Source organism: Hirundo rustica, chromosome 2 (assembly GCF_015227805.2).
Source record: "Hirundo rustica isolate bHirRus1 chromosome 2, bHirRus1.pri.v3, whole genome shotgun sequence".
NCBI lineage: Eukaryota > Metazoa > Chordata > Aves > Passeriformes > Hirundinidae > Hirundo > Hirundo rustica.
Genome location: NC_053451.1, coordinates 47,922,670 through 47,949,934, shown reverse-complemented (window position 1 = coordinate 47,949,934; position 27,265 = coordinate 47,922,670). Strand labels below are relative to the sequence as shown.

General features: G+C 41.4%; 1 protein-coding gene across 3 annotated transcripts in view; it reads right to left on the bottom strand.

Annotated features, from left to right (window-relative positions):
• PAN3 (poly(A) specific ribonuclease subunit PAN3) overlaps positions 1-19,833 on the bottom strand; it is a 79,928-nt gene extending 60,095 nt beyond the window's left edge. For all 3 annotated transcript variants that reach the window (XM_040054592.2, XM_040054593.2, XM_040054594.2), the window contains exons 1-2: positions 19,221-19,833; positions 6,511-6,632 (exon numbers count right to left, since the gene is read on the bottom strand). In XM_040054592.2, coding sequence (XP_039910526.1) covers positions 6,511-6,632; positions 19,221-19,647 — 549 coding nt within the window. In that variant the 5' untranslated portion in view covers positions 19,648-19,833. The remainder of the gene's footprint in view (positions 1-6,510; positions 6,633-19,220) is intronic.
• Between the last annotated feature and the right edge of the window lie 7,432 nt (positions 19,834-27,265).

The window sequence follows — 27,265 nt, the reverse complement described above, 5'->3', positions numbered from 1 at the left end:
TTTATTACACATGTACAAGCTTCTTACCTTAATATTATTCATAGAAGACCTGCATGTAATCAGTAAAAGCTTTTAAAACTGTTTTAATATTAAGATTTCTACCACACCCAAATACATTTAGTCTTAATGAAGGCTACTCCAGTATCTGATTTTTATCAAAAAGGTCTTGAAAGAAAAAAAAAAAAATTAAAAGAACATAAACTGTTGTTTGTTATTTGTGTTTAAGGTAGCTTTGATTTTAAATAACACTTCTCAACCCCTTCTAATGATGTTGAACTTTTTCTATACAAACTCAGTTTCAAGAAGATTGTAAGCACCTCAAGCCCAAGGGATGAAAGCTCCAGAAAGGCTAAAGCAACCACTAACGGGGAAGAAAACTGAATATTAAGCCTGACAGGGAAGGTAAGCACATACATAGGAGAACTTCAGACTGTTTTACTACATCAGGGCTTTTATCAGGGAAGCTAATACAGAAAGACAACTTTGTGATAACCAAGCAAAAACTCAATTCCACAAACTTCTCTTCTCTGCCTGCGTATTGCAATGATTTACTGAGGCTCTTTAAACCGTACTCAAAATTCAACTAGGATGGCTGGCACACGTCCTGCCCCTCTTCCTTTAAAGGCATTTAAAAGTTGTTCCTGTTTTAGCTTTTCCTCACAGGAGGGGTGCTCCAGTAGCCTTATGCTCTTTGTGACCCCTCACTGGGCTCTCTTCAGTACATCCCTGTCTCTCATGTACTGAGAAGCCCAGCATTCCAGGTGTGACCTCACTACTGCTGGACAGAAGGGAAGGATCACCACCCTTGACCTTTTAGCAATGTTTTACCTCAGGCAGTCCACTTCCTCCATGCAGTATACTAAGAAGAGAAGCGTTACAACAAACATTCCCACCTTTAAAAGAAACACACCACCTTGCCTCGACCCTTAAATATTCAGTAACAAACCCCAAAATCATAGCTGCACTTAAGGCAAGTTTGCTTTACTTTCACCTTCCTCAAAAGTGTATTACAAAGCTCTCATCAAGATAAAGCACTCATAAAACTTTGATGCAGACAATTAGATCTAGTTTTGCATAGCTTATAGGATTTATCTTGAAGTGACTTTCCTTTTTCCTCCACCACTTCTTTTCTCCAAAATACATAAGAGATGATAATTATTCCTTTTTGCTCCATATTCCCTGCCCTAACCCTGAGAAAATAAGGTTTTTCCTTATGGTCATTCCACGGTGCTAAGCATACCATATCAAAATATTTTGCAGTATGTTACAATCTAGTCTCTTCATCTTACTACCATTTCAGTGGAACTGTATTTCAGAATATTTCTTCATAATTTTTAGAATAATGTTGACTGGAGTATAAACAGTCATTCTGCAAGAGATTAAGACTGATTTGTTTGACTGATTAAGACTGATTTTGTCAGATTCTGTGACCTACACAGGATGCTATCTTCTGCTTTTCTTTTTAAACAATCCAAAACCTGTCTTTGACAGTTAGCACATGTGGCACCATTTACAGAATGACCCACTCAACTGCTGAAAGTAAAGCAACTAGATTTCTTCAGAAAGTATTATGAAAACAACTGCATTATTTTATATTTAAAATAGAACATCTGTAGTTACACTCAGTTCTCAACAGTTAAAAACTGAAGACATTTACAAGCTTCTGTGCTATAAGGGGAATTTTATTACTCAGCTGTTGGCAGATGCAGCAATGGCAACAAAGGTCTTTGTATTTATTCAGCTGCAAGGCTTTGAAGTGAACTTGGTTGCTACTTCTCAGGCTATTCAAGAATGCTTAGTACACCAACATTTGCATGGAGAAAGCAAGCAAAACCAATTCTCCATTGCCTGGCCTTGCCAATTTTCATGCTGAAGACTGTTACTCCCTTATTATTTCAATTAGGGTGATTTACTGAGAACTTGAGATTCTTTCTTTTTATGAAACCCGCTGTCCAATGGAATCCATGTAGTTAAAAATCTCATCCCATCAAAATAAAGAAAACCACGTTTCTGTGAAGCAGCGTTGATTAAGGCACCTTCTACTTTTTTATGCTCTTACAACCAAGCTCCTAAATTCTAATACAACAATAAAAGCTTTAACATCACTACTTTTCTGCCTTACCCTGCTATATTACCCTTTGAACAGCTCAAAGTAATATTATTAAAGCTTCTTTCCACACCACCTGTATATTTGGTCAAGCCACAAGTTAGTCAAAGGGCAGCACTAATGCCAGAGGAAAAGTGACACCAGCTAACCAAGTGGCACACACAGAGAAACTGAGCAAACAGCCAAGCATTAGAGGCATCCCAGCCAGCCAGCTCCTGCCTCTTCACTGCTGGGAAAGCCAAAAGCACTGAGCTGCTTTTCGAACCACACCTCCGACTGTCTCTTGGCAACTGCTGCTATGCCAAAAAGGAAAAAAAAAAAAAAACCAGCTTCAAGGACAGCATGCAGCCTGTGGGCCATGTGTTGCACAGGCCTGCTCTGCAGTCAGTATTACTTAGAGAAGTGGAAAACAGAAAAAAAGTTCTTTGATAAGATGGAAAATAAAACTGTTAATATAGTATGTGAAAGCATATGCAGATTCAGGGAAGAAGAGACACGTGAAACTAAACAGTCTTACGGAAAAACACAAACCAATGAGGACAGAAGACTATTAGTCAATAGGAAACTAAGTAACAACAGAAGATGATGGGGGACAATGAAAAGTTGGCCGACAGCAAAGACCTCTGAAGCAGGAGAAGTGGAAGGATGACACAGATATATTTTTCAGAAAGGAAGAAAAAGGAAGAATTACAGCCATGGCCACTTCAAAAAATCCTGCCTCTTCTGAACTGTACCAAGTACTTTTACTGTTTTCCCCACTGCAAAGTGAGTATTGCCATTAACTGCATCTTCACCACTAATCTAAGCCCAAAGATTTGTTCACGTCTTGTAAAATATTCTTCCACAGATATAAATGAAACCTGAAAATCAGAAATAGCCATTCTACAGAAATGTTGACAGCTATTTACCTGCATTATTTGTGGTCAAAGCAGCATATCCACTTCCAATTCATCATGATATAATCCACTTTCCTCCCTTTTGCTGCTTACTTAACACTGAACCTTAGAAATCAGGCACTACACACAAAAATGTGGCAATTGCAAACTTTGATATAGCTTTGCTTGATGCAGTCTGGTTCTATTATATATGCATTATGATAACCCAAATATAAACGACCACATACTCTTTTCAACAAACCTCTGTTTTATGCGCTGCACATGACAAACACATTCTGGAGATCAGACAGGAATAGTCAAGACAACTCATCAACTGAATACCTGACAATTATGTTGAGAGGTATGTAGTGAGTAAAATAAGGACAGCAGAAAGATTATTTTATGGTAACAGAAATGAGCAATACCCTCAAGAGACTGACTTTTTTACTATCTTTGCTAAAGTGAGGCCAGTTAAACAACTTGAACCAAGTATTTTACTGGTGGTCATTAATTCCACTCTTCACCTTCCAACTGTAAAGACTAGTTTCAAAGACTCAGGTCTCTTGCCTGCCAGCACTGTTGTGGCACTGTTTGTTTAACTGCTATCCTCTTCCATTATGTGCATCTGCAAAATGTAGACTACTTTCTTGTTTCATACAGAAAGCACTGCACAGAGTTTGATGGAATAATTGTAATGACACCCAAAAGTGCAATGCCAACTACGATTCCTCAATGCAAACACTAAATGGAGAAATGCAGAATGCAGAAATAAAGCCCAGAACCATATACTGAACATTTAGCCAAATATCAAACAGATGTTCAATCCACACAGATGTGCCACACATCTCGAATTCTGAGTAAGTCCCACTAATAATTTTCCCACTGAAAAAAAATTACACAACATTATGAGAAATACAACTCTAGATATAACCTCAAGGCTGCACTGGCCACCTAAACTTACCATTTCCTAACATCTTGCTGCATCTTACTACTGTTTTTCTATCAGTGCGTTTATTTGCAGGTTTGTGCAATCTCTCAGTTAAAAAAAAAAAAACAAGCTGAGAAGTTTGCCTCATATTGTATCACTGATGCATCTACTTGTGAACTACACAGATTCACCAGATATGACAAAGTAACTCAGATGGAACTGATGTTTCTGCAAAAGCAAAACTAAGAGTTAATGAAATACTTTACAGAAGACATCTGATGTTTCATTGAACACTAAATTTTTATTATCTTTAGTTTGATTTGAGAACCTGGAGAGAAACAGGAACATGGATTTGTTCTCTCCACCCTACTTTGTCCTACTTTTACATTATGAAAACTTGTTTTCAGTTTCTGTGTATTGTGTTTGTACCGTTCCAGTTCCCATTCTGTGAGTGTCCCACTAAGGTCTCCTCTCTGCTTCAGTCCCTTTGCTCAATCTTTCCTGGTTTCCTCTTCACTTATCTTCAGCTCAGCTTCTCTAAGCCCACAGTGGAAGGTTCCTTTCCCTTACCAACCCCTCTGCTCCCATTAACATAGATACAGCTCTCTCTCATTAAACATAGATCCACATCCATGCTGCTTCACTCTGAAGTGGAAGAAAAGGAAAGAGGGAAATGAAGCTCATCAGTGTTCCTGCTCTGAGTTCAGGCAAGGCCTAAATTAGGCCGGAGCTGTAACTGCAAAAATGTACTCAAGATAGAACATGCCAGTGCAGATTACATCTTTGGGAAATTATTTAACATCTAGGAAGTCTCCAGTGGGTCCATATAAACCCATCCTGCAAAGGTTTAACCAAGTGACAAAATCTGTGCAAAAACAAGCAAGAGGTATATCCTTGACACAATAGCCAATCTATTGGATTCAAAGTCTCCATTCCAAATCATAAAGGACCAGTATTATTTAAAGTCAAACTCACTAAAATTTCTCCCTTGCCTTGTTCTCCAAAGGGCTGAATGACACACAAAATGTCATTTCAAGTGGCTTAACTTTGTCAGTATGGATTTAACCTAGAAGTTGACACACAATCAAAACAGACAGCATTACCAGCTTTATCTATGTAAACAAGAACTTAAATTACAGGATTCAAAGGAAAAAAAAAAATCAATACAGGAATGCTTTTCAAACTGTATTTTGATGTCTGTAAGCACATTCTCAACACTAATAAAACCATTTTTCTGAAGTAATTTTCCTTATTCTCCAATGGCAAGAGGCACATTGATTTCTTCTCAAAGAGAAACAATAATGCCTTGACTGTAATCTCAGGCATTAGTAAAGTATTTAAAAATCCTATGAGCATTCATGTTAGGTGCATGCCTTATTGTCTGTCTTTCTAGAAGAAAGAGCTATAATTAAAAATTGGTGCTTAGAAAGACTAGTGTTTCTGTAGAATATAGTTTAAGGATAAAAACCATAATGACTGTGTTATAATTTTAAGACCTCAGTTATACAAAAATTTGTAACTGCCAGCTTCAACAGTACACTTTGGGATCAGAGGTTAAAATTTTTATTTTTAAATCATGCATAACTGTCAAGAAAACATTTCCATACTTCTGCAATTCTGTCCAATAAGAAAATCCAGCCTTCTTGAAAACATGCAGTAAAAAAAAAAAAAAAAAAACAAACAAAAAAACCCAAAACTGAACAACCAAACAAAAGAAAAAAAAGGAACACACCTAATTAATTCCCACCTTTTGCTGAGTTATTTTTCAATCCATAATACAGCCACAACTGAGATCAAAGTAACCTCATAAGGAGAGTTTCCTCGATATAAAAGAAGAGAGTTGTTGTCAGGACTCAGTGTGAACTGTTTGACATGTGCTCTCTCTGTCATTTACCAGAAGTTGCTTTGTTTAGTACAGGACAGACCATCTTCTTCCAGGGACAGACTGTCTTTTAAAATGCATAACACTTTGAGGGAGTTATTATAGTACTTCATGTGTTAATTCAGTAGATACTTATTTAGGTTTTAAATACGACAGACTTTTGTTGTAAACTTTGCATAATACTACCTACACAATAAATTCCACCTCATGGGAGTTCCTATGCCAACCTCTACAGAACACTATAAATACAAGGAAACATTTTAGAAGATTTAAATATTAATCCAACATACCACCACCAGAGTTTGAGTTGACAGATTCTGAAATTTTTGCCCAGTGATTTCAGGTTCAAAAGTTCACATTTTCCTTCAGCGACTTGTGATCTTTGAAAAGTTTCAAAATTTGATTTTTATATATTTAGCAAAAGGCTATCAAAGGCTATGAGCATAAAAAAATCTAGAAAGTCACGTTGAGAAAAGGAACCTAACAGAGTTAATGTACACGGCAGAGCTTAGCACAATAGCTCAGGTAAGTGCAAATAAAAATGGATTCATTTTAAGGCAATGATACTGTTTCATTTCCATTTGCAAGAGTAATGTAAGTATATACTCTGTATATCATACAAGGTGACACACTTTTGTCCTGTCTCTCCAGCAGTTTTCCCTTTTTGGTGTAACAGCAGCTGGAACTAATGAAACATTATACAAATCACGGCTATTACCTGCATCATGGGATACTTTGTGTCAGCAGGACTTCCAAATCCATTAACACCAATAAAGCTGGTGCTAAAGTACGAATCCGTTAGATTAGCATCAGCTAACCCACCACCATCCATTCCGGGAACTAAAAGGAAAAGAGAAAAAAGAAACAACAGTTCAGAAGAAGTTTCCTTAACCATGGGTTTTATTCACCAGTATCTATTTTATATATATATTTTTATATATATATATTTTATTTTTTTTTGGGGGGGGGGGGAGGGGGGCAGGGGAATAGAATATCATACTACTGTCTTCTCAGCAAAATAACCAAAAACATAATAGTGCATACCATAAAAAATGAAGTTAATGAACGAAGTTACTAAATGAGAGGACTTGTAGCATTAAGTTACAGCACAAATGCAAAAAGAAGCAATGAGGAATGTGAACTCTAGAAATAAGAATAACAAGGACAATACTGATATCAAAAAGAAAATAAATCAATTAAAAGACTTAGAAGGCAAGCTCATTTTATGAAGACCTGTATTCTTGCATGCCCTTCTTGGAAATGTATGCGTTAAGTAGAGTTTAGAACTGGATGCGCTGGCTCTTTTAAAGGGTAACATATAGAAAATGAACACTCAAAAATAGCTCAAACCCTTTCACAGAAAGCACAAACACTTGAATGCTTCCTTAAGAGCTTTAATACAATTTTCATCATCTCTTTCTTTGTAAAGTGGCAACAATTTCCTGAAATGTAGCCAAAAAAGTCCTTGATTGAAAGCAATTGTGAAGGATGCAAGAAGAAATTCATCCCGCCTAGAAACAAGGGCTTTGACATACAAGACTTTAACCACAAATAAATTAATTCAATACTAAAAAACTTCAAGGAACAACAAGAAGCTGTCATAATTAACACAAAACTCTCAAGCAGGTATTACTTCGACAGGAAAAACAAAAGCATTTACAATGGTATGCAAGCTGCAGTTCAAATGAACCTTCTGTAAAAGCACCCACAAGTAAATTATAAAAACACTAATCAGTATGGCCAGGCCACTGCAAGCCAACAGGCATGAGTAATGGGCAGCTTCAAGGTAGGAAGGCACACATCCAACTCAGAGGAACATCCTGTACCAAACTATCCAACTTGAACTTCTGGGAGGACTCGCAGCCAGGTGGTGACACCCGGAAACAACTTCCTGATCCTAATTCTCAAAGGAAATAAAATGCAACTTAGTGGCACAGCTAAAGGAACGCATATTATAAACCCCCAATTTTCATCAGAACTGGCATGTTCCCTCCAAAACAGACTGCATAACCTGGTGAGCCATTTCCATGTGTTAGGCACAGGAAACAGCCAAAGAAGTACAGTCATACGTAACCACAGGAAGGGCTGGAAGAGGAGGATGACGAGTAGCGCGCACACCACAGACAGGAGGAAACACTGCCCAGCTGCACTCCCCTGAAACTAGAGCTGTGTGAATCAGCCCACTGGGGGTAACAACAACACCAGTTCAAATGGAGAACTGTATGTGAGAGATCAAAAAAATGGAATATCTCAGCAGCAATAAACATCAGTTTTGCAACGGAAAAAGATTCTTGAACTTTTGCTGCCAAATCTAGAACATTATTTGTATATTCTGTGGGTTTGAAGAAAACATCTACGAAACTTTAAAGATGTTAATTATTAATGAATTACTACTTCTTTTTACGAAAACTTTAGTTAGCTAAGAGAATAGGAAAATAAAACTCCCTCCACTATCCATGCTCTAGCTTCTCCTTCATAATTTTAAGTAGTCACATAATAACTTCAGAAATCTTCTTGCTGCAGCCCTAAAAAAAACTTTTTTGATTTCTCTTTTAAATGACTTTCTCTTTCATCTTCATTTGGGAAAGTTACATTCAGAAATCTAGGAAAAGTATTTTATAGTTCAACTGCTGTACCATGGAAAATAGTAATGTCTGCAGTAATGCCAATTACTGTCTCATCCTTCCTGCCACAGTCAGTCCCTAACTTACACTGTGAATGTTAGCATCTTATGCAGGGTTTTTCAGCATCACGAAAAATACTAGGACTCATTTGTACAAGAAATCAAAAAAGACAGCAAATCCATGTCGAATTGTAAGTAGTTTCAGTCCAGTTTGCTCATACATTATCCAAGTTTTTAACTGTGGTTTTTATTTATTCTAAAAATATATTTCCAATATAGCTTTCTCTGCCTATAAGCTGTTATCAAAAATTCCTAGAGTTTTTTATGCTACATCTTGACTGACCAGGAAAAACTGTTTTATTTCCAGGAACAACTGTCATTTCAAGGTACACTATAAAATTTCAGCAGTATATCTGCTACATCTTATGCTTTCAGCAGAAAACAGTGTCTATCCAATTTCTAAACTATCAACACACTCCCTCAAATGACACCATCAGCTTTCCAAATCCTTCAGGCTCTGTTGAAGAATTAAGCAAAAGACTATTCTCTCTGCTTCTCCCACTGCTCCTCACTAGCCAGAGTCATCACGAAAATCCAGGTACCTCCATTTCTCCCTCAAACAAACATAGTTAATGCACAAAATCCTTCAAACTGGGAAGAAGCAAATGAAAACTCTCAAGTTATTCCACACTGAGAAACCTCAGAGCTGGCCTGCAGTAACTCCAGAGAGGTGGTACAGCTCAGTCACCCAATATCCACACAAAGCACTTGAACCTGTGACAGTAACCTTGCCAGGACACAGATACAGCACCAGGTGCTTTGCTCCTGCTCTGGATGAAACACCCTCAGTGCCAGGCAGGTCAAGCTGCAGGCAGGAGCAGGCTTTGGGCAGCAACCCCAGAGCTGAGCAAGGCTGAGGATGCTACTGGGATTTTTGACACTGCAGCCCTTCTGCTGCTGGTATTTGCTATGTAAGCCTATCCAAGACACTTAAAGCTGCTCAAAGTTACAATTTAGGCTATTGGCACAGTGATATCTAACTGGGCACTTCAAGCAGCAGAAGCTACTCAAGAACATTTTCTTTTATCTTGCTGCAGGAAGACGTCTCTGTACTGAAGTGCTATGGCTTGGCCATACCAAATCACCCTCCCTGTGCCACTCCAACAGATTGTACCCCTGTGCTCACACACCTCTGCAGCGCTCAGTTCCACTGGTACCACAGCAATTTCAAAATGGCTTTCAACACCAAGGATTTTTATTGTTCTCTTCCAAACAGACTAGAAACATACTGCTAGCAGAGGGACCCAGAACACAGGAACACATATTCCACAAGAGCAATCAAAAGAAAACCATCAAAAGTACACTCATTGGAACAAAGGACAGTTTTCTTGGCAGTAGATCAATTTTAGAAGAGAATGCTCTAGAAGTGGCAAGTATAACTGTTGCCTTCAAAAGAAAATTCAATACTAGCTTCCTTAAACTGACTTGCCTGTAGCAATTAGCAAGAAAATTAAGCCTGCAGAAAAGACAAAAAAGTAACTCTTGCATTACCTACAGAGTGAAAAAAAGAAGTGTTCAATACATACGCCACTTGTGTTCAAAGCGATATTCAGCTTTCACACTGCTGACAGTCCAGCAAATACCTAACAGCCAAAGCATTTTTACTGCATTTGCCACCTGGCCTTCTCAATGAGAAGTAGACAACTTTCTCTTCTTTCTGCCAAACGTTTAACAAATCAGAAATTCTCACTAGCTTCTTGAAGATCACAGTAGTTTAGAAAAATTATTTGTCATAAGCAACTCATAAAAGGCCTGCAGAAGTGGGCACACTTTACCACACAACCAGCATGGTATTAAAAAAGTTGCAGCATAGGCTGGAAAAAAAATACCTTAGTCCTCATAAAATTTTTATTCTTATGTGTCTACTAATTCACATCAGTCCTTGTATTTGATTTATCCATCCAAATCTGTCCCATAGAACAATTGCAAGCAAACACTTTAAAACATTCCATACACCATGCTATTAAAATACCAGTGAAGTTCTTCTGATGTCTGTCTTCTCTCTCTTAAGACATTGATTACAACTTTAGATAAGTTTAGGCAATTTTAGGAAAACCCTGAATTAGCTGTTTTTTGTTAAAAGAATAAGCCTTTCTGTTGTGCAGCAGCACTGTCCATGCATTGAAGCTGTACATATTTTCAACAGATTCTTCTTGGAGAGAAGCAACAACTTCCATGTAGCAGAAAGACTGACCAGGCAGGTCTGAGTAAAGACGGATGTGCAAGAGAAAAACAAAGAATCCAGAGGGGAAAAAACTGCTAACAGATTATGTAAGCACCTGTGTGAAAATAGGACAAATTTTGAAATTCCATCAATATTTAAGACAGAAGGTACATCCTGGCAATTCTGGAAAGAAATTAAAATGAACATCTTGAGAAATTAAGACAAAGTCTTTTACTTTTTATACACATATTATCTAATACATTTCTTGCTTGGTGAGTAGCACTGCAGCTTAATGTGACAACTGCAATTAAAAATAAATATCTTCTTATATAATTCCTCTCCTACAGAATTTTAGCAGAAAGCAGGCTTCCCGCCAGATGCAGACACCGAGGGGGGGGGGAAGGAAAGATAGCTACTTTTGCCTTGCCCATTACAATGACATTTTTCAGAAAGAAAGTATCTCATCACAGCTTAAGTACTGCCATGAACTCAGCACATATGCTTCAACTGAAGGGGTTGGTTTCAGGGAATTTTAGTTTAATGCTTGTCTTGTCTAACACCAACCCTATCAGAACACTAATATTATCTGAAAATATTATCTGATATTTTCATTCTCTGATTTCACTAACCAGTAAACAAATACTGTATTATCCTAGACTACTTCTTTTATGAATCCAGTATCAGCACTGATGATCTCAGACATTGTTCTTAATACAAAAAAATGTTCCTTTCCAATAATGTGATATATTACTCCCAAAGTGAATGGGCTAAAAGCAAGGCCACAACAGATTTAGCTGACAATTTTCAAAACAATATTTTAAAGATGTCTGGCAAGGTAAAAAAACATCGATTGAAATATTTCATTTTGCTATTAGTATTTTTTCCCCTAAATGTACAATTATTTTTAGACTAGATAAAAAGTTTATATATAATCTTGATTTAAACTCTCAGCACTGCAACAGTGCGCTTTTCATATGCTGGTAAACTGAACCATAGGTTCACTGCATACATGTGCATCCTAAGGACAAGGTGTTATCTCAGCTAGATATAAAGCAGTAAAAACTACAGTGCCATATCTCCAGAGGAATTTACAGCGATAGCTATCCTAATATTGAGACAAAAAAAAATATATATACAAAGCTTATCTAAGCAAGTCATTTAAGATTTGTGTCCTTTTAGTTACTTAGAAGCACCAAGGTGTCAGAGGAGCTTACACTTGTTTTCCTTTTTGTACTGACAAGTAAATTTCCATACACCAGGAAATCCTGTGCTGGTGAAGCTAACCTCACTTGTACACCTCAGTGTTATTTTCTCGACAGTGCTCCTACATGGAACTTGGTAGGGAAATTGGATTCTCTGCTGCTTTTATGCTTCTCTCATTTAATGCAATGTTTTTGAAACACAAACTAGGAATCTCTGAAATAGAGTAGCACCAGACAAAGAAAATGAACGATGCTTCCAGGCATGGGAGGCAAAAATAAAAGCACACGCCTGGGTTAGGACACTGTGACAGAGTGCAGTTGGAGGGCAGACAGCACAAATGAACCAAGTTGGCTGAAAGGCAGACAGGAAGCAAAACAGTTTGGGAAATGCTGCCTTATTTACAAACACTCCCACTACACCGCAAGATATTCATGGGCAAGCAAAGGAAAACAGCTGTCTTTACCATAATATTAAGTGGCTGGGCTGTATTTTTTTTATATGTATGCCTCATGTATCATAAAAGCATCTGATGAAGAAAAAAAAAAAAAAAGAAAGAAAAAAAAAGCGTAAGTGCCATCCTTCTCTGTACAAGTCTTGTTACAGAGTCTGGAGCAGCAGGACTCCTTGTCATGGACCAAGTCCAAAAGCACAGTGATAATACAAATTAAAGTTGATACTTTCTCGAAAGAGTAATCAGAACTATTCTGTTACCAGAAACAGCAATTTAAAGTGAAAAAATGACTTAATACCACAGCTTTCAGAGCTAACCCTCTCCAAGATCTTCTACAGTTCCTAAAATATTGCATTGATCTACTCAATAAACTGCATCAATTTTTTCAAACATTTAAGCTTTTGTTTTAATAGCCTCCAACTCAAACTTTTTATAAAAATAAAAAAGCTCAGCTTTTTATAAAAATAACTGCATGAAGCATGTGCAGGTAACCTGAAGAGAACATAAGGATATTTTTCACAGCAGCTGGGGAGAATGCATAAAAGAAAGGAAAAGCCTTCCTGCCATTTGCCTCAGCAGTAGACCGACTCAAGTTGAGAGACCATCCATAAACAACAGTAATCACACATTGTATGACCAACTTGAAAACAACTCATATAACGTGGGTCTCTGCTCTCACTTTTATATATCTGTGCTTTGTTTCTAAATCCCTATTCTCAAGTTTTAAAAACGCCAGGAGTAAAAATTTAAAAACGCAAGTAAGTTCTAAGCACAAAATATCTTTGAGGATCAAACAAGGCAAACACATATTTGGAACTTTTTTAACTACTGAAAGACTCATGAAGCCTTACACACACCCAAAAGAGTGTGAACGATTTCAACTCAGGTCCAATACTCATGCCCATACACAGTGATTCACCACACCATTTTTCTGGTGGTGCAAAGCATTACATCTTTACTAGAAAGCAACAGATCAGGAAAACATCAGCCACATCAGCTTACTATCTAAATCCCTGCACTGACCCCTTTTCATCAGCTGCCTAACAACCAAGATTATTTTTTTCTGCTTTGGAGGTTCTACAGAAATGCTTGTATCTACCACCCTAGCCTCACTTACCATTTGTCCACTTTTCCCACAGCAGTCTAAATTTGCATCTAGCTGGTTCCTTACACGTGGAAATCTTCCTGAGCTAATCCTCAGAGTCACTATTTTCTAGACATTTGAATCATTCCTGAAGACCCACTCCTACAGCAGTACCTAAAAAAAATCAGTTTCTAATACTTGCTAGATAAAAATTAAATAGGGATGTCCTCAGTCTTGAAAAACAAGCTTCCAATTACTAAGATATAGCAGAGAGTTTGTTCATGTAACATAACTGAACCCACATTCGCACTCCTTTTCATGTTTGCCTTTGAAGCAGGAAAACAACAAGAGTAATACTGCTACAGTATTCTTCAGTACCCAACACATGGTGGGTTCTACCAGAAACAAGTAATTACCAACACCCCTCAGATATCCACGATTCTTGTGAAATATTTGGATACTGAATGATTTCCTATATAATAAGAAAAACCCACGACATATATGAACAGACAAAATCAAAGCAAATTAATAGTGTAATTTTTTTAAAGTTTCACTGCCCTCAAAATCGCAAATAACTTTGCAGATTGAAGATCTTTTCCTTCTCTTTTTCCTTAGCTCCCCTGAATAATTTTCCTTCTATGGGTCATTCAGTTAACAGTTGGACTCAGTGATCCTTGTGAGTCCCTTCCAACTCAGAATATTCTGTGATTCTGTTATTTCCACATGAAACACATAAAAGCAAAATGAAAACCCATGTCTAATTGCCTGATTTCTGGAGCTGACATACAAGACAAAAAGTGATTAAGTGAACCTAGTAATTTTCATTTCCTCTCATGCATCTCTAACTGGTTATTGGTTTTACTCCTCAATTCTCAATTGTATCAGTCTCCAAATGCTAAGAATTGTTTTCCTATTTCTTAAAAATATTCATAGCAAAACAAAATGAAAATTGTATGATCCATCAACTCCTGGAAAAGGCATTATGAAAATTAAAGGGGAGGTACCTCTAAAAGAAAAAAAAAATCCAGCTGAAGTATACAACTAACACAGCATCACTCACAGAAAGTACAAACATGTTTGGAAAAAAAATTCTCAACCATATGCCTTTACTATAAGTATTTTTTCCACAGAAGTGGAAAATAAACAAACCCCAGGAAAAGTGAAGAATAGGTGACATACTGCGACTATACTTGTACTTAAAAGTTTCATATAACTGTTTCTAAATACTTCAACCTGTAAAAACTGAAATGCTACCAAAGAAAAGAAAAGTCCACATTTAGAATAACCCTGACCAGTTTCACTGCATTAAGAAGTGTAATCCAACAGATTATTTTCAGTATCAGTTTTGATGAATAGCTATCTTTCCATTTTCTTCTATATCAGCTGCTTCATCTTGTTTTAAAAGGAGCATATTGATAAAGAATCAAACACCCTTTAATAAAAAGCAGAAAATTCACAATGCCTATGTCTTTCCATTCCAGCGTATTTAGGGAGTTCTGTAATGCTCGCGAAACAAAACAGGGAGTGATTGCACATGGAATTGCTACAGCAGTGGCCACTACTGCCCTGCCTAGACACAACATGCAGGTGGTTGGCTGTGAAAACAAAAATAATGTTTTTATTAGGACTGTGAAAACAAACATAATGTTTTTATTAGGCCAACCTAACACATGCCAAGTCCTGATATCCCTTTCCACCTTCTCGCGGCTGGCAGTAAAGTCTACTCACAGATGGGCTATTCTCAGCAGCCATAGAAAAATGCCACCTTGCAGAAACACAGGACTGTTTCCCAACTACAGATTTCCTAGGAGGGCTTTGCAAAAGGCTTTCTAGCACAGAACCAGATGCAAACATGTCACAGTGAAAGGATGGGCTAGGATCTGGCACTGGAAACCCATGCAGCAGCAGCAGCACTGCTGCTGTGGCCAGCTCCCCACAGGCAGCTCCACGGCTGCCACTGGGCCCAGAGCACCCCCGGCACTCCTCAGCTCAGCACCCCAGTGTTTTACAGGAATCAGACGCCAGAGGAAAGGCAGAGTACAATGTATTATGAACTTCTCAGCAAAAAGCGAGGCAGAAATCAGCAAACGTTTGGAGCCATACCTCAGCTTGTATCTATCAATATACATGGCATGAGGTCTACATGCAAAAGAATATTACACCTGTTCAACTATCTGAAAGCTAACAAATACAATGGCAGTTGTCCATTCAACTTTAACTTGTCTGACTTAGGTATAGGCACAACACATTTTAATACCACACTTTCCTCTCCACCTTCCCTCAGGCGGCACTGAGAAGGGATGGCAGCCTAGGAACAAGTCCTCAGCATGCAGCAAAGCAGGCTGCTGGTCTGCTGCTTACAGAAGCTGCAAAGTGCCACAGAGAACAGAGGGCACAGACAAGAAGAGAAAATCTTCACGCTACCATGCCCTCTACCCATCCTTCCATAGGCTACTCCTTTAAATCCTGTTAATCAATGATTTATTTTCCCTTAAATAGCAAGTACCAGTCATTTCCCCACCTCTGCTCCTTCGATAGCCTTCTGACACATGGGACATACAGGTATTAGAAAAGCACCGTGGGCAAATTTAAGCAGCTACCAAATTTGGAGAAAAGGTTCTTTTCCTTTCCCCCTTATTTTGTCACAGAAGTTCTATGTAAAAAGCATTAATTTTTAAAATAAAATTTTAGATAGGCGATATCAACTACATTCCCTATTCTGTATGCAGTCAGCAGGCCACCTTACCCTTGGAAGGTGAACCATGCAGAAGGCTGAGCACTCAACTCTGCTGAAAGAAGCAGTCATGGTGCTCCAAACATGTGTTCTATGTCAAATAGTCTGGGGGCAGTGGGCAGCAGCTCTGCCTTCTGAGAGTGGGTGGAGCTCATGGGCATGGTCAGTCTTGCTCCCCCGGAACAGAAAATCCACATTAAATCCACTGCCTCATCTCTGACAATGGACAGCAGTAGATACATGCACAACAGCGTAAGTATGAGGCAAGGATAAAGCAGGATTTCCCAGCAGCCTTTCAGGCAAATATATGTAGGGGAAGAAGAGTCTGATCCAGAAACAGGGAAATTTTTGTATTTAAGAATCTCAAGCAGTTTTCTTCCAAGACTATCTGATCACTTCTTGAATTCTGTCAGATGTTAGCACTCAAAACATCTATGAGCACAAAATAGCTTAACCACATATCACCTGAGAAACTCCTCCTGGTTAGCTCTCAGGACGTCAGCTGCTAATTCCTCTTCATACTCTAATAGCGAAATACTTCCACACTGGAATATTTCTTGCATTTTCACTGTTCACCATCTCCTCATCACCTGACATTCCTACCACCAATGAGGTAAAAATAAGATGGTATTTGGGATGCCCTTGTGATTACCACAGAAAAACCTGTAAGTAAATTAATAATCCTGTACTCAAAGCAGGATTAGAGTAACACGCATGTTAGAATGAGGCACTGACCCACTTTTAACAATAAATAGGACTACCCAGTTAATTAGTCAATGAGCATTATCTGCTCTGTGCACTGAATGAGGCTGGTGTCCAGTGAGGAAGGAGTAAGAGAAGCTGGCAACAACAGTCACACTCAGACTACCAAATACTTCTGAATTAGACAGTCAGTGAGTGGACAGACAGGAGATTTTTTGGCAATTCCCAATTTCATATTCTTAACTTCAGAACTTTTCTTTAAGACTTTGAGTCCTACTTCCTACATCCACAGAAATAAAACTTACATTCCATACACTTGGAAATCATAATGTTGACACCACAGGCCACCAGCAAGGTAAGGAATTTAGATATTAGCTTGTCAGTACCTCTACATACCAACTTCAGAATTTGAAGAATTATTTTCCTGATTTTTTTTTCTTTCCCCCCCACAAATGCATCCCAAAGCAAAGAAGTTTAGAAGTGAGACTACGCCCATTTCCTCACTTTTCAACTTAAATTTCCCTGTCTTTCATTTCTGGGCTCTTTTTCCTAGCTAGTGTCCTTCAAGATCATCTACCAGCCAAAGCTTTTGCCCCCTACTGCAAGCAATGTGGCCTCCCCAGCAGGCAACCACTGACAGCATCAGTGTGGGCTTCTCCATTCCTGGCACCCTCGCTCCTCAACCGGGTACAATCGCAGCAAGCAGATTCAATAGAAGCATTTCAAATAATTTAACAGCTCAGCAGTATCAACCCCCAAGCACACAAAAATTCTGAAAGTTTTTGCTTTAGATTCAGAGCATGGGCATATTGTTTTCAACTGTTTCTTAGAAGAGCATCCTTCATATAGGAGCTTTTAGATGCCAAGTAAATTATACATCCTCTCCCCAAGTCTGAATCTCCTAACCAGTTTCTTTCACACAGGTAAAAAGTGTATTTCACACCAAACTCTGTCCAACAGAAAAATTAAAAGATTGACTTATTGCTGCTGAATCCCTCCAACATATTTCTATTTAATTAAATTTTAAAAAAGGCAAGAGAGCCTTCAACTTGAATAACTTGAGTTTAAGAAAAATCTGGAAGACTTTTAATAGAAGGCCTTATGCAGTAGTATATTAAAGGCTCCTTCCGAAAGGGGAGACATGACAATGTTGTGTTAATGTAAGACACTAAGAAGCTACCAACTACAGAAATAACGTTCCATGGCACAAGCTCACCACATCTGGCAAAACAACAACTGCAGGATCCTGAAAGATTTATCAAGCACTAAAATCCTACATACAGGATGTTCAGCATGGTCACATCTTAATTTCAGAAAAAATATGGTTGTGACCATTTAGTAGCTAAAGCATCTAACGTAAATAAATGCCAGGTTTGTGTAAAAAAATCAGTAATGCAGCCAAGCTTAATACGCTCATGTAAAGAGGCACGGCTTTTCTGAAGGAGCACGTTTTTCCTAGCCTGTCAAATGCTGCTCACCTACAAATGAGTATTAAAATCAGTTTACTGCAAGCTCCATCTAACTATCGGCCTGCACATCAGGAGAATGCACAAGCGACCTGCAACAGCAGCGCAGCTCTGTATGACATACAGGCTATCTGAACTCTCATCGCTTGAAAAGGGGCTGTGCATGAGGGCTGGAAAAACCTCAGAAAAAAATTTGGGAACTATTTCTACTCACAGTAGTAAATAACGTAGACATCTACCACACAATCACAGTAGCGTTAAGGCTGGAAGGCATCTGGAGATCATCTAGTTCAACCCCCCTGCCAAGGCAGGATCACCTAGAGCAGGTTACGTAGAAACCTGTCCAGGTGGGGTTTTAATGTTTCCAGACAGGGAGACTCCATAATCTCCCTGGGCAGCCAGTTCCAATGCTCTGACACCCTCAACATAAAGAAATTCTTTCTCACGATGAGGCGAATCGCAATTTATACATTTTCTCTGTAATTTTAACGTCGTCTTTTAGCTGAAGCATTTAAACCTCACAAGAGCCGACATTCAATATACGCTGTTCGGCAGAGCTCATCCAAGGGTATCGCTCCGGAAAGCGCTGTCTCCCTGCTCCCGGCCTGACTTTGGGCAGGCAGTACCTGTGAACCTGCACCAAGCCGGGCGCTAGAGGGACGGATAGACAGCCGCCCCGGAGCCTCTTTAAAGCCACACAGGAGAAGCCCCTTCGCACAGCCACCTGCCCGCTCCTCCCCATGGGTACGGGCCGAGTCTGCCCGTCCGGGACGGCCGCAGCCGGTCGGGCGGCCCGGGGTCCCCCGCCAGCACCACGGCTGTTGTTATTTGCTTCCGGCAGCACCGCGGCGTCTCGGCGATGAGGAACAACGCGCCGCCCGCCGCCCCCTCCCGGCGGCGCCCCCCACCCCGGCCGCCCCCGGCCGTCCCGCCGCACTCACTCGACAGCCGCGGGCCATCCAGCCCCCCGCCGCCGCCGCCTCCGCCGCCTCCCGCCCCCAGCTCGGCTTTCTTAGGCCCCACCACCGCCGCCGCCGGGCCCGAGCTGGCCCCGTGCGCCGAGTAGCCCGGCCCGGCGGCGGCGGCGGCGGGTGGGGGGATGCCGAGCGGGAGCCCGCCGAGCGGGGGTGCGGCGGGCCCCGGGCCGGCGGGGGCGGCGCCCGGCTCCTCATGCAGGAACTGGCACTCCTCGCCGTAGAAGCAGGTCTTGTCCTTGGCGTAGTAGCGGCAGAACTTCAGCTTCACGGCCGCGCCGCCGCCGCCGGCCCCCGCCCCGCCGGCCGCCGGCCCCGCCACGCCGACCCCCGCCCCCGGCGGCGGCCCCACAACCGGCGACGGCGACGAGCAGGGCAGGCCGCTGCTGTTCATGGCAACCGCCCCGCCGCCGGGGTCGGCACCATGGGGAAGGGGGCGGGCAGGGGGAAGGGGCGCGGGGACCGCCGTCACCCCGGGTCCGGCTCCGGAAGGGGCAGGAGGAGGAGGGGGCGACTCCGCGCCTCTTAAAGGGGCCGCGCGGCCCGGGGCGGCGGCGCCTCCTCCTCCTCAGCGGTCCCGGCGCTCGGGGTTGTTTATGCCATTTTCCTCTTCCTGAGCGGCCGCGCCTGCGCCGGCGCGGAGCATCCTGGGTAGCGCCGCCGGCCGGGCCGGGGAGGCGGAGGGGGAGCCGGTGCTGCGGGAGGGGGAGGAAGGGAGGGAGGGAAGAGGGGCGGAATGGAGCGAGGGGGCCGCGAGCGCGGTGTCCGGCGGGGCGCGGCGCCGGGCCGGGGCGGCGAGGGGCGTTAACCGCCCGCGGCGGGCGGCGGGTGAGCCCCGGCACACGGCCCAGCCCCTGCCCCGAGGCCGCTCGGCCGTCGGGCGCTCCGCCAGGGTGGATCTCGAGCCTTCTCCCGCACCGCGGGGTCGAGGTCGAAGCACCGGCCGTCCCAGCGGCATCTCAACCGCTTTCCCTCCACAAAAGTCTCGTACCCCTTTCCTGCCGAAAAACCGCAGGGCAGCCTGCTGGCCGTGCCTTGCCTGCTGGCATAGCGGGAACGCGGCCCGAGGGATTCTCCCTCTCCTGGTGACCAGGCGCCGTTTTTAAGGAAATGCTTCGCCTCTTTTCCTCGGAACTTGGAGAACTTTGTTACGTGAATTTTAGCGGACTCTCTTGCAATGCTACTCGAGATTTTAATTTTGTAAATTTTTACTCAGTCGAGTTGTTGGCGTATCTTGTGTAATCTTTGAAATAATGTGTATATATGTAGTTGAGAAAATATAAGTTAAAGTGTACTTGACATTATTTTGGTAAGAAAAACATTTACTGTAGAATTAAGATTACTTGTTGTCTGTCATAGGCTTCTCTCTTATTAAAAATGAAAAGAAAATCAGGGCCTGCCTAGAAGATGCTTTGACAGTTTGTGTGAAAAGAAATTTAAAAATAATGAGTGAGCTTGTCTCGCTGGAACAATCAAAGTTTTTCTTCCTCAGATAGAGTGTTCAAAGACTCTGAGAAATAAACATGCCTTAAGCTGAAATCTCAAGATCAAAAATTTTGGACAGAAAACTAGAGAAAAGAGAAGACTACAACAATCCAGGCTTCAGTTTTAGACTGTAAACCAAGAAGACAGGGTGAGGATATAATCACTCTGTTGCTCCCCAGCTATTTTTCTGAAGGTTTTTGCCTTAGATTCAAGGCATGGGTAATTTTTTTTTTTTTTTTTTTTAACTGTTTCTTAGAAGAGCATCCTTCCTATAAGACCTTTTAGCTGCAAACTAAATTATGCATCCTCTCCCCAAGTCTGAGTCCCCTAACCATTTTCTTTCATATGGGGGAAAATCTTTTACTTTCTTTAAACAGTATGGCAAAGAGCTCGCAGCTTCTGTCTTCTTCCAAGCTTGAAAAGTAGGCCAAAGGGTGTAAAGACCCTGTCGCTTTCTCCAGGAAAATCTCAGTGTCGGAGCTCAGACAAACCACAGCATATTCCACAAGGGATAAATGCCTCAACCGCAGGAAACATTTCAGTCCAACTTGCACCTTCTGAGATAACCAAAATCGGTTTGCTTTAGTGCACAGATTGGCCTCAGCTGCTTTCAGTGAGGTGCCCGGTGCTGCTTTGTTGTCCATCACTCAGCCCCCTGGCATTAGTGTTATGTTTCTGAGGACTGAAAACAAGGGCTTCCCTGCAGTGTTGCAGCTACACACAGGTGCCTGCAGGTGACATTTCCCTCAGCTGCTGCATTGAAGAGAATCTGGGAGTGCACAGTTTTCTGTCCCTTTATCCTGCTGATGGGTGTCCAGGGAAAACGCCAGCAGAACATGGGGGTCTCATGCAGATGAGGACTTTGGGGTGCATGAGTTCGTAGACAGGAATGGGAGGTAGAAGGTGGTGTCTTGAGGTAATGCCAGGAACGAGGGGGAAACAAGTCTAATATCATCCTCTATTTAAGCCATATTGTCAATAGTCTATTTATCACTTCATATTCCAGGAATTATGTCCCTTGGAAAGCATCCCTCCCCAGAGATCAATCTGGGTAGAAAAGTGTATATACATGTGAGGTGGTTTGAAAGGGAGACACAAAAATGTTAGTAAGGGAGAAGAAAAATCTCAGCTTTCACCCAGAGTTTTCCCAAGATCTGTGAGTCTTTTGTCTGGAGCTTTAGTGTTGTGGATTTAATGATATCAAATTATCTTACAAGAGATTTGATGATATTCATAGGGTAATACCTTTTCTGGGTAAACTGGTTGAACATGAAGTTTATCCTTCCAAGCAGAGACTTGAGATGCATAGCCACTCCCATTGCTGAAGTGTATTCTGAGCTGTATGTTCAGCCTTGTGGATCTGCTTTTCCCACAGCTCTTTTGCTGATCTCTGCATACGTCTAATATTACATGTACACGGTGAGGTTAGGAACAAGGACACAAATGGGCTTGTGTATGCACGACCCGCATTTATTCCCTCTGCATGCTTGTAGCTCAGATTCAAAACGTTCCCACTGGATGTGGGAAGAGCTGAGGTAGTGGACTGGGAAGCAGTGCGTGATCCTGCCAGCCTGAGTGCCCGGCTAGCATTGAGGTGTGCAGTACGGTGCCGGGAATGTTTGGGTTCTCCCCCACCAAAGTCAGCCCAAGTACTGTACCTCAGCCACTAAACAGTGAACCAACTTGGAAATGTCCTTCATCTTTTCTATGTTGTGCTGGCCAGCAGAACAGAACCAGTAACGGGAAGAGGCTCAAGGTGGCATGAGCCTGTTTTTGTGACTGGCAAGTTTCACCTCTCCTCTTTCTTCATTTCTGTTCGCTATATACAAGTACGTGGCCTGAAGACTGGCCAGCAGGGAGTGAGTGTTCATGTGGGAGCCTGACATCTTCTCATTGATCATGTGTTCCCCACCAGATTCGGATTTTTATTGCCTGTTCCTGCTGGTCAGCCAGAGTGCTGAGGAGGCCCGCAGACCATTCTCTCTCTGCTTCAGCTTGCTCCCCTGCTTTGTGTAGTACATGGAGATGTACTATGCGTTCCTGCAAAGGAGTGATTGTTTTCACAAAACTAGGTCCCCTGATCCTTGCAGCTGGCGCCTCTGTGGAGAGTGTTGCTGTACTTTGCATGAAATTCAGGAGGCAAGAGGAAGAAGAAACAGATAGATACCCCTGGGTCTTGTCCCACTTTGTAGTTAAGTGGTAACTGATGTGCTATTCAACCCAGAAAGGGGGATATACCGCTGTATGCACACATGCAGCCGTGGCCAAGTGACAAGAGTGTTTTTGAGCTGTGCCAGAAAGGCAGAACCAAACATTATGAGATGAAAAACTGAGGTGGGGAAGGGAATCCTTGGAAGGGAAACATCTGCCAAGAGCTCTTTTTTCCAGCCAAATCAGCTTGCAAGTGCCAAGCAGCTTCTCCCTAATATTTGAACCACTCCTGAGAAAGCCATGTTTGCTATTGAGAGTGACAGTTTCTCTTTGTGCCAACCCAGAATTAACATGTTTATTAAATCATGTGGAAACAGAGCCTTAAGTGCAGCCTGGCATCAGATAATGCAAATGAATAACAATACTTTTTAAGGGAAAGAGTTACTGTAGCTGACTTTTTTTTAAGGTATAAGCAAGACAAGTTTTGTAGGTAGGAATCTTGTTTAACCAACCAAGTAGTTGAAAAAAGTCGTGTGTGAACACTGGGTTTTTTCCAACAGTACCAGCTGGGTCTATTAGCAGATACTATCTCTACTTACAAAACTGGCCTTAGTATTATTGAAACAGATCAAAGTAAGTACTTCTAAAAAAAGCTTTCATGTTATCTGCATTTAACTTCTAAAGTCTATCATTATAGTATATAATCAAGGAAAAAAAACCAGATGTGATCAGGGTCCACAGAAATATTAGCAAGAATTTAGCATTTATGATTTTTTCATAATTGCTAATAATTAGTGGCTTTTTTTTTTTTTTAATACAGCCTGATACTTCAGGTTATGTACACCAGCTGCTGTCTGAAGTCAAAGGGAGATTGCCACTCTTGAGCAGATTATTCCACAAAATTAGGGAGTTTTTTATCTGCCTTTGAAATATTTGAGAATTGCCAATATGGCAGTTAGGGTATTGGACTGCATTCACTGACCTGTTGTGGCAATACTCATGGTTCCCTAACTGGGCAGTTATCTTTGCTAACAGTATTTGGGAAGAAACCAGGTGTTGCTCTCAACCAGACTCCCATGCATGTGCAAAAAGAATACGTTTCAACTCAGTGAAGTTTTGAATTCAAATCAAGTTGCAAATTGGGAGTTGACCCTGATGTTCTCTTCCTAACACCTACATTAATAATGTATGCTAACACTTATATTAATAATGTATGGGGGGAAGATCTAGCCCTAAGCTAGAATTAGTATTAGTATGAGCACTAAAATGTAAGTCTAGTTTCACTGTGCTGGTAATTCAATCATATGGTTTAGCTAGAGAATTTCTTACTGTGTGGCTGCTCCCACTGGCATAGGCTTTATATACTCGTTGCAGTGAAGGCCAGGATGTGACATAAGCTGGATAAAATACTTGGCAACAGAAACCACTTTTTCATGGTGAAAAAAGGCCTTGCTCACTGAAAGAATGAGTCATTTACTGTCATATACATGTGTATGATACATTCATTGAACCCTTTCTGACCTCAGTCCAGCATCTTTAGGAATAAGTTAATATGGCAGAATTTATAAATATATTTTAGCTTAGTCCAGTAGATGTGAACTGTCCTAGCTGGTGGCATCTTTCACAGAAGCTTTTACACTGGAAACCTGACATATCCATTTAGATTTCTGATATCAAATCAGCTGAATCACCAGCAACACGTTTTCATTATTAAATGGTAGTTTCTCCTTGTCTGAACCACAAAAAAGTGAAATATCTTCAATGGAATCCTAGCAGCTACGAGTGCTGAATGCATCAGGTGGAAGAGAAGACAAAGCACTAGAGTCACTTACCAATTTTAAATCAAAGGACAAGTATCCACTTGCCTGGTAGATATGTAAGTATTTAGACAGGTCTTTGTCAGGCCACCCTACTGACAGTGAACACTCGGTGGCTGGGATAGATGTCTGTTACTTTCAGAACAGAAGTACAAACTGTCTACCCCTGTTTTCTGAGGACAAAAGCTGTATATATGTGTAGTGTTGAAAGGGGTACAGGAAAGTACAAAACATGTAATCGATAAAGATGTTGAACCAATTTGGTCCCAGAACTGACCCCTCAGGAATGCCACTTGTCACTGCTCTCCACTTGGACATCAAGCCATTGACCACAATTCCTAGAGTGTAAACATCCAGCCAATTCCTTGTCCACCGATCGGTGCCTCTGTCAAATTCATGTCTCTCCAGTTTAGACACAGTTTCATGAAGGACAGTGTCCAATCCTTTGCACAAGTCCAGGTCAATGATGTCAGCCTCTCTTCCCTCGCACACCAAAGCTGTAACCCCATCATAGAATGCCTCCAGATTTGCCAGGTGCCATTTGCCCTTAGCGAAGTCATGTTGGCTGTCGCCAGTCCCCTCCTTATTTTCCATGTGCCTTCTCATAGTTTCTAGGGAGATCTGCTCCATGATCTTGACGGATACTGAGACTGACTACACTGGTCTGTAGTTCCTTAGGTCTTCCTTTTTTCCCAAAGATGATTAGGGATTGGGGTATCTGATAAGGGATTGGGGTGATAAGGCTGGGACTGTTTAGCCTGTAGAAGAGGAGGCTTGGGGTAACCTTATCAATGTGTATACATATCTGATGGGGGAGCCAGACTCATTTCTGTGGTATCCAGTGACAGGACCAGATGCAATGTGCACAAACTGAAACAGGGGAAGTTCACTCTGAATATCAGGAAACATTTTTATCCTGTGAGATGCTTTAAGTGCTGAATAGATTTCCAGAAAAAGTTGTGGACTCTCCATCCCTACTGGTATTTGAAACTGTATGGGATGTACTCTGGGGCAGCCTGTGCTAGCTGATCATATTTTGAGTGTAGCACTGGACCAGGTGACCTTCCAAGGTGTCTTAAAACCTCATTCATGCTGAGGGACTGTGTACCAGTGCGGGCTGTGGAAAAAAAAAGGGGCAATCTGCTAGCCAAGAAAGCTTGTTGCCCAGCATGGTGTTTTCCTGTTTGCATTGATTTCTTTAATGCCTGTGGAACCCTATGCTTCCTTTTCTCATTTTTGCATCCTTGCAAATATGTACCTCCCTAGTTTTCATATAATTTCAGCTCCCTCCTTTGCACTGCAGAACACACAAACTTGTGTTCAGCACCACAGTACAATGCTATTGACTCACTCAGTGTATCTAAGGCAGTCTTGTGAGAGATCATGCATTCATATCTATGAACAATGCTGGCCTCTGTGCCCCACTGACCCTGCAGTTACCTTCAGGACGTTTTCTGTGTCTTCTTTTAGCTGTGGTATGTCTGTATAGTTCTGATCCATCTACATTTTTATTTTGGCTTCCCTAATGCAGAAGGTATTTTATTACTGATACCAGGTATCAATAAAAAATAAAAAATCTGAATATCATCTCTGAGATGTTTCTGAGAAATCTTTACCAACACTGAGTTCATTTGCTTAGGGATTTTTTTGTCCATGTTCTGAACAATTGCAGAATGAATGCTTAGCTCTTGGCAAGTAAAAATAACACTGAATGAATAATAAAATATAATTTTTATATATAAAATACAACAGCCGAGCAAATAATAAAAATGTGGGAAATAATAAAAATCCCCTGGTCTATCCTGGGGGATCATAGGGGAGATGCTCCAGCTTAATCCTTAGAACTGAATCCGCTTTCTGCCCGGTGACTGTGATGCGTAGCTGTGCAAGGTAGGGAGATCTGTCTGCCCCTCTGCAATGTCCTGTTCTGGTACAAATCAGTGGGGCTTGCTGGCACCAGCAAGTTCAGCTACGCCTGAGCCAGTTCCACCTCTTACACACCAGAGACCTGGAGCTGATGGGGAGGCAGCTCCTGAAGCGCTATGCTCCAAGGAAAGTGGCAAGCAGGGACAGGCTGAGGGCAGAGGGACTCTGCCTCTACAGGCTCTTGTCTGAGCCCGGAGGCCTTTATTTTTATTGCCTAGACAAGTGATCTGTGTAACACTTCAGAAGAGCTGTAGCTCACTTTGAACCTTCCTGCAAACAGTGCTAGTTCCCTGTTCCCCCTGCTATAAGCACAGCCCCATGCCACAAGCCCACTCCCTGCCTGCGTGGCTGCCCCCAGAATCTCAGAGGTGACCACAGCAGGTTCTCTGTCACCAGCAGAGCAAGTGCACAACAAGCACAGGAAACCTCCCTCGAGCCACCACGACAGATGTGGCAGGGTACTCCCATGGTGTCACACAAACTTCATTTGGATTTTTTTTTTTTTTTTTTTTTTTTTTGAGTTCTTTTGATTGGCAAAACACTTGCTCTTCCCCTCATCAGGACTTGTTGAAATCATTCTTACTGCCAGAGCCTGAAAACAGAAATTTTAACTGCTTCAAAAATTAGAGTTGA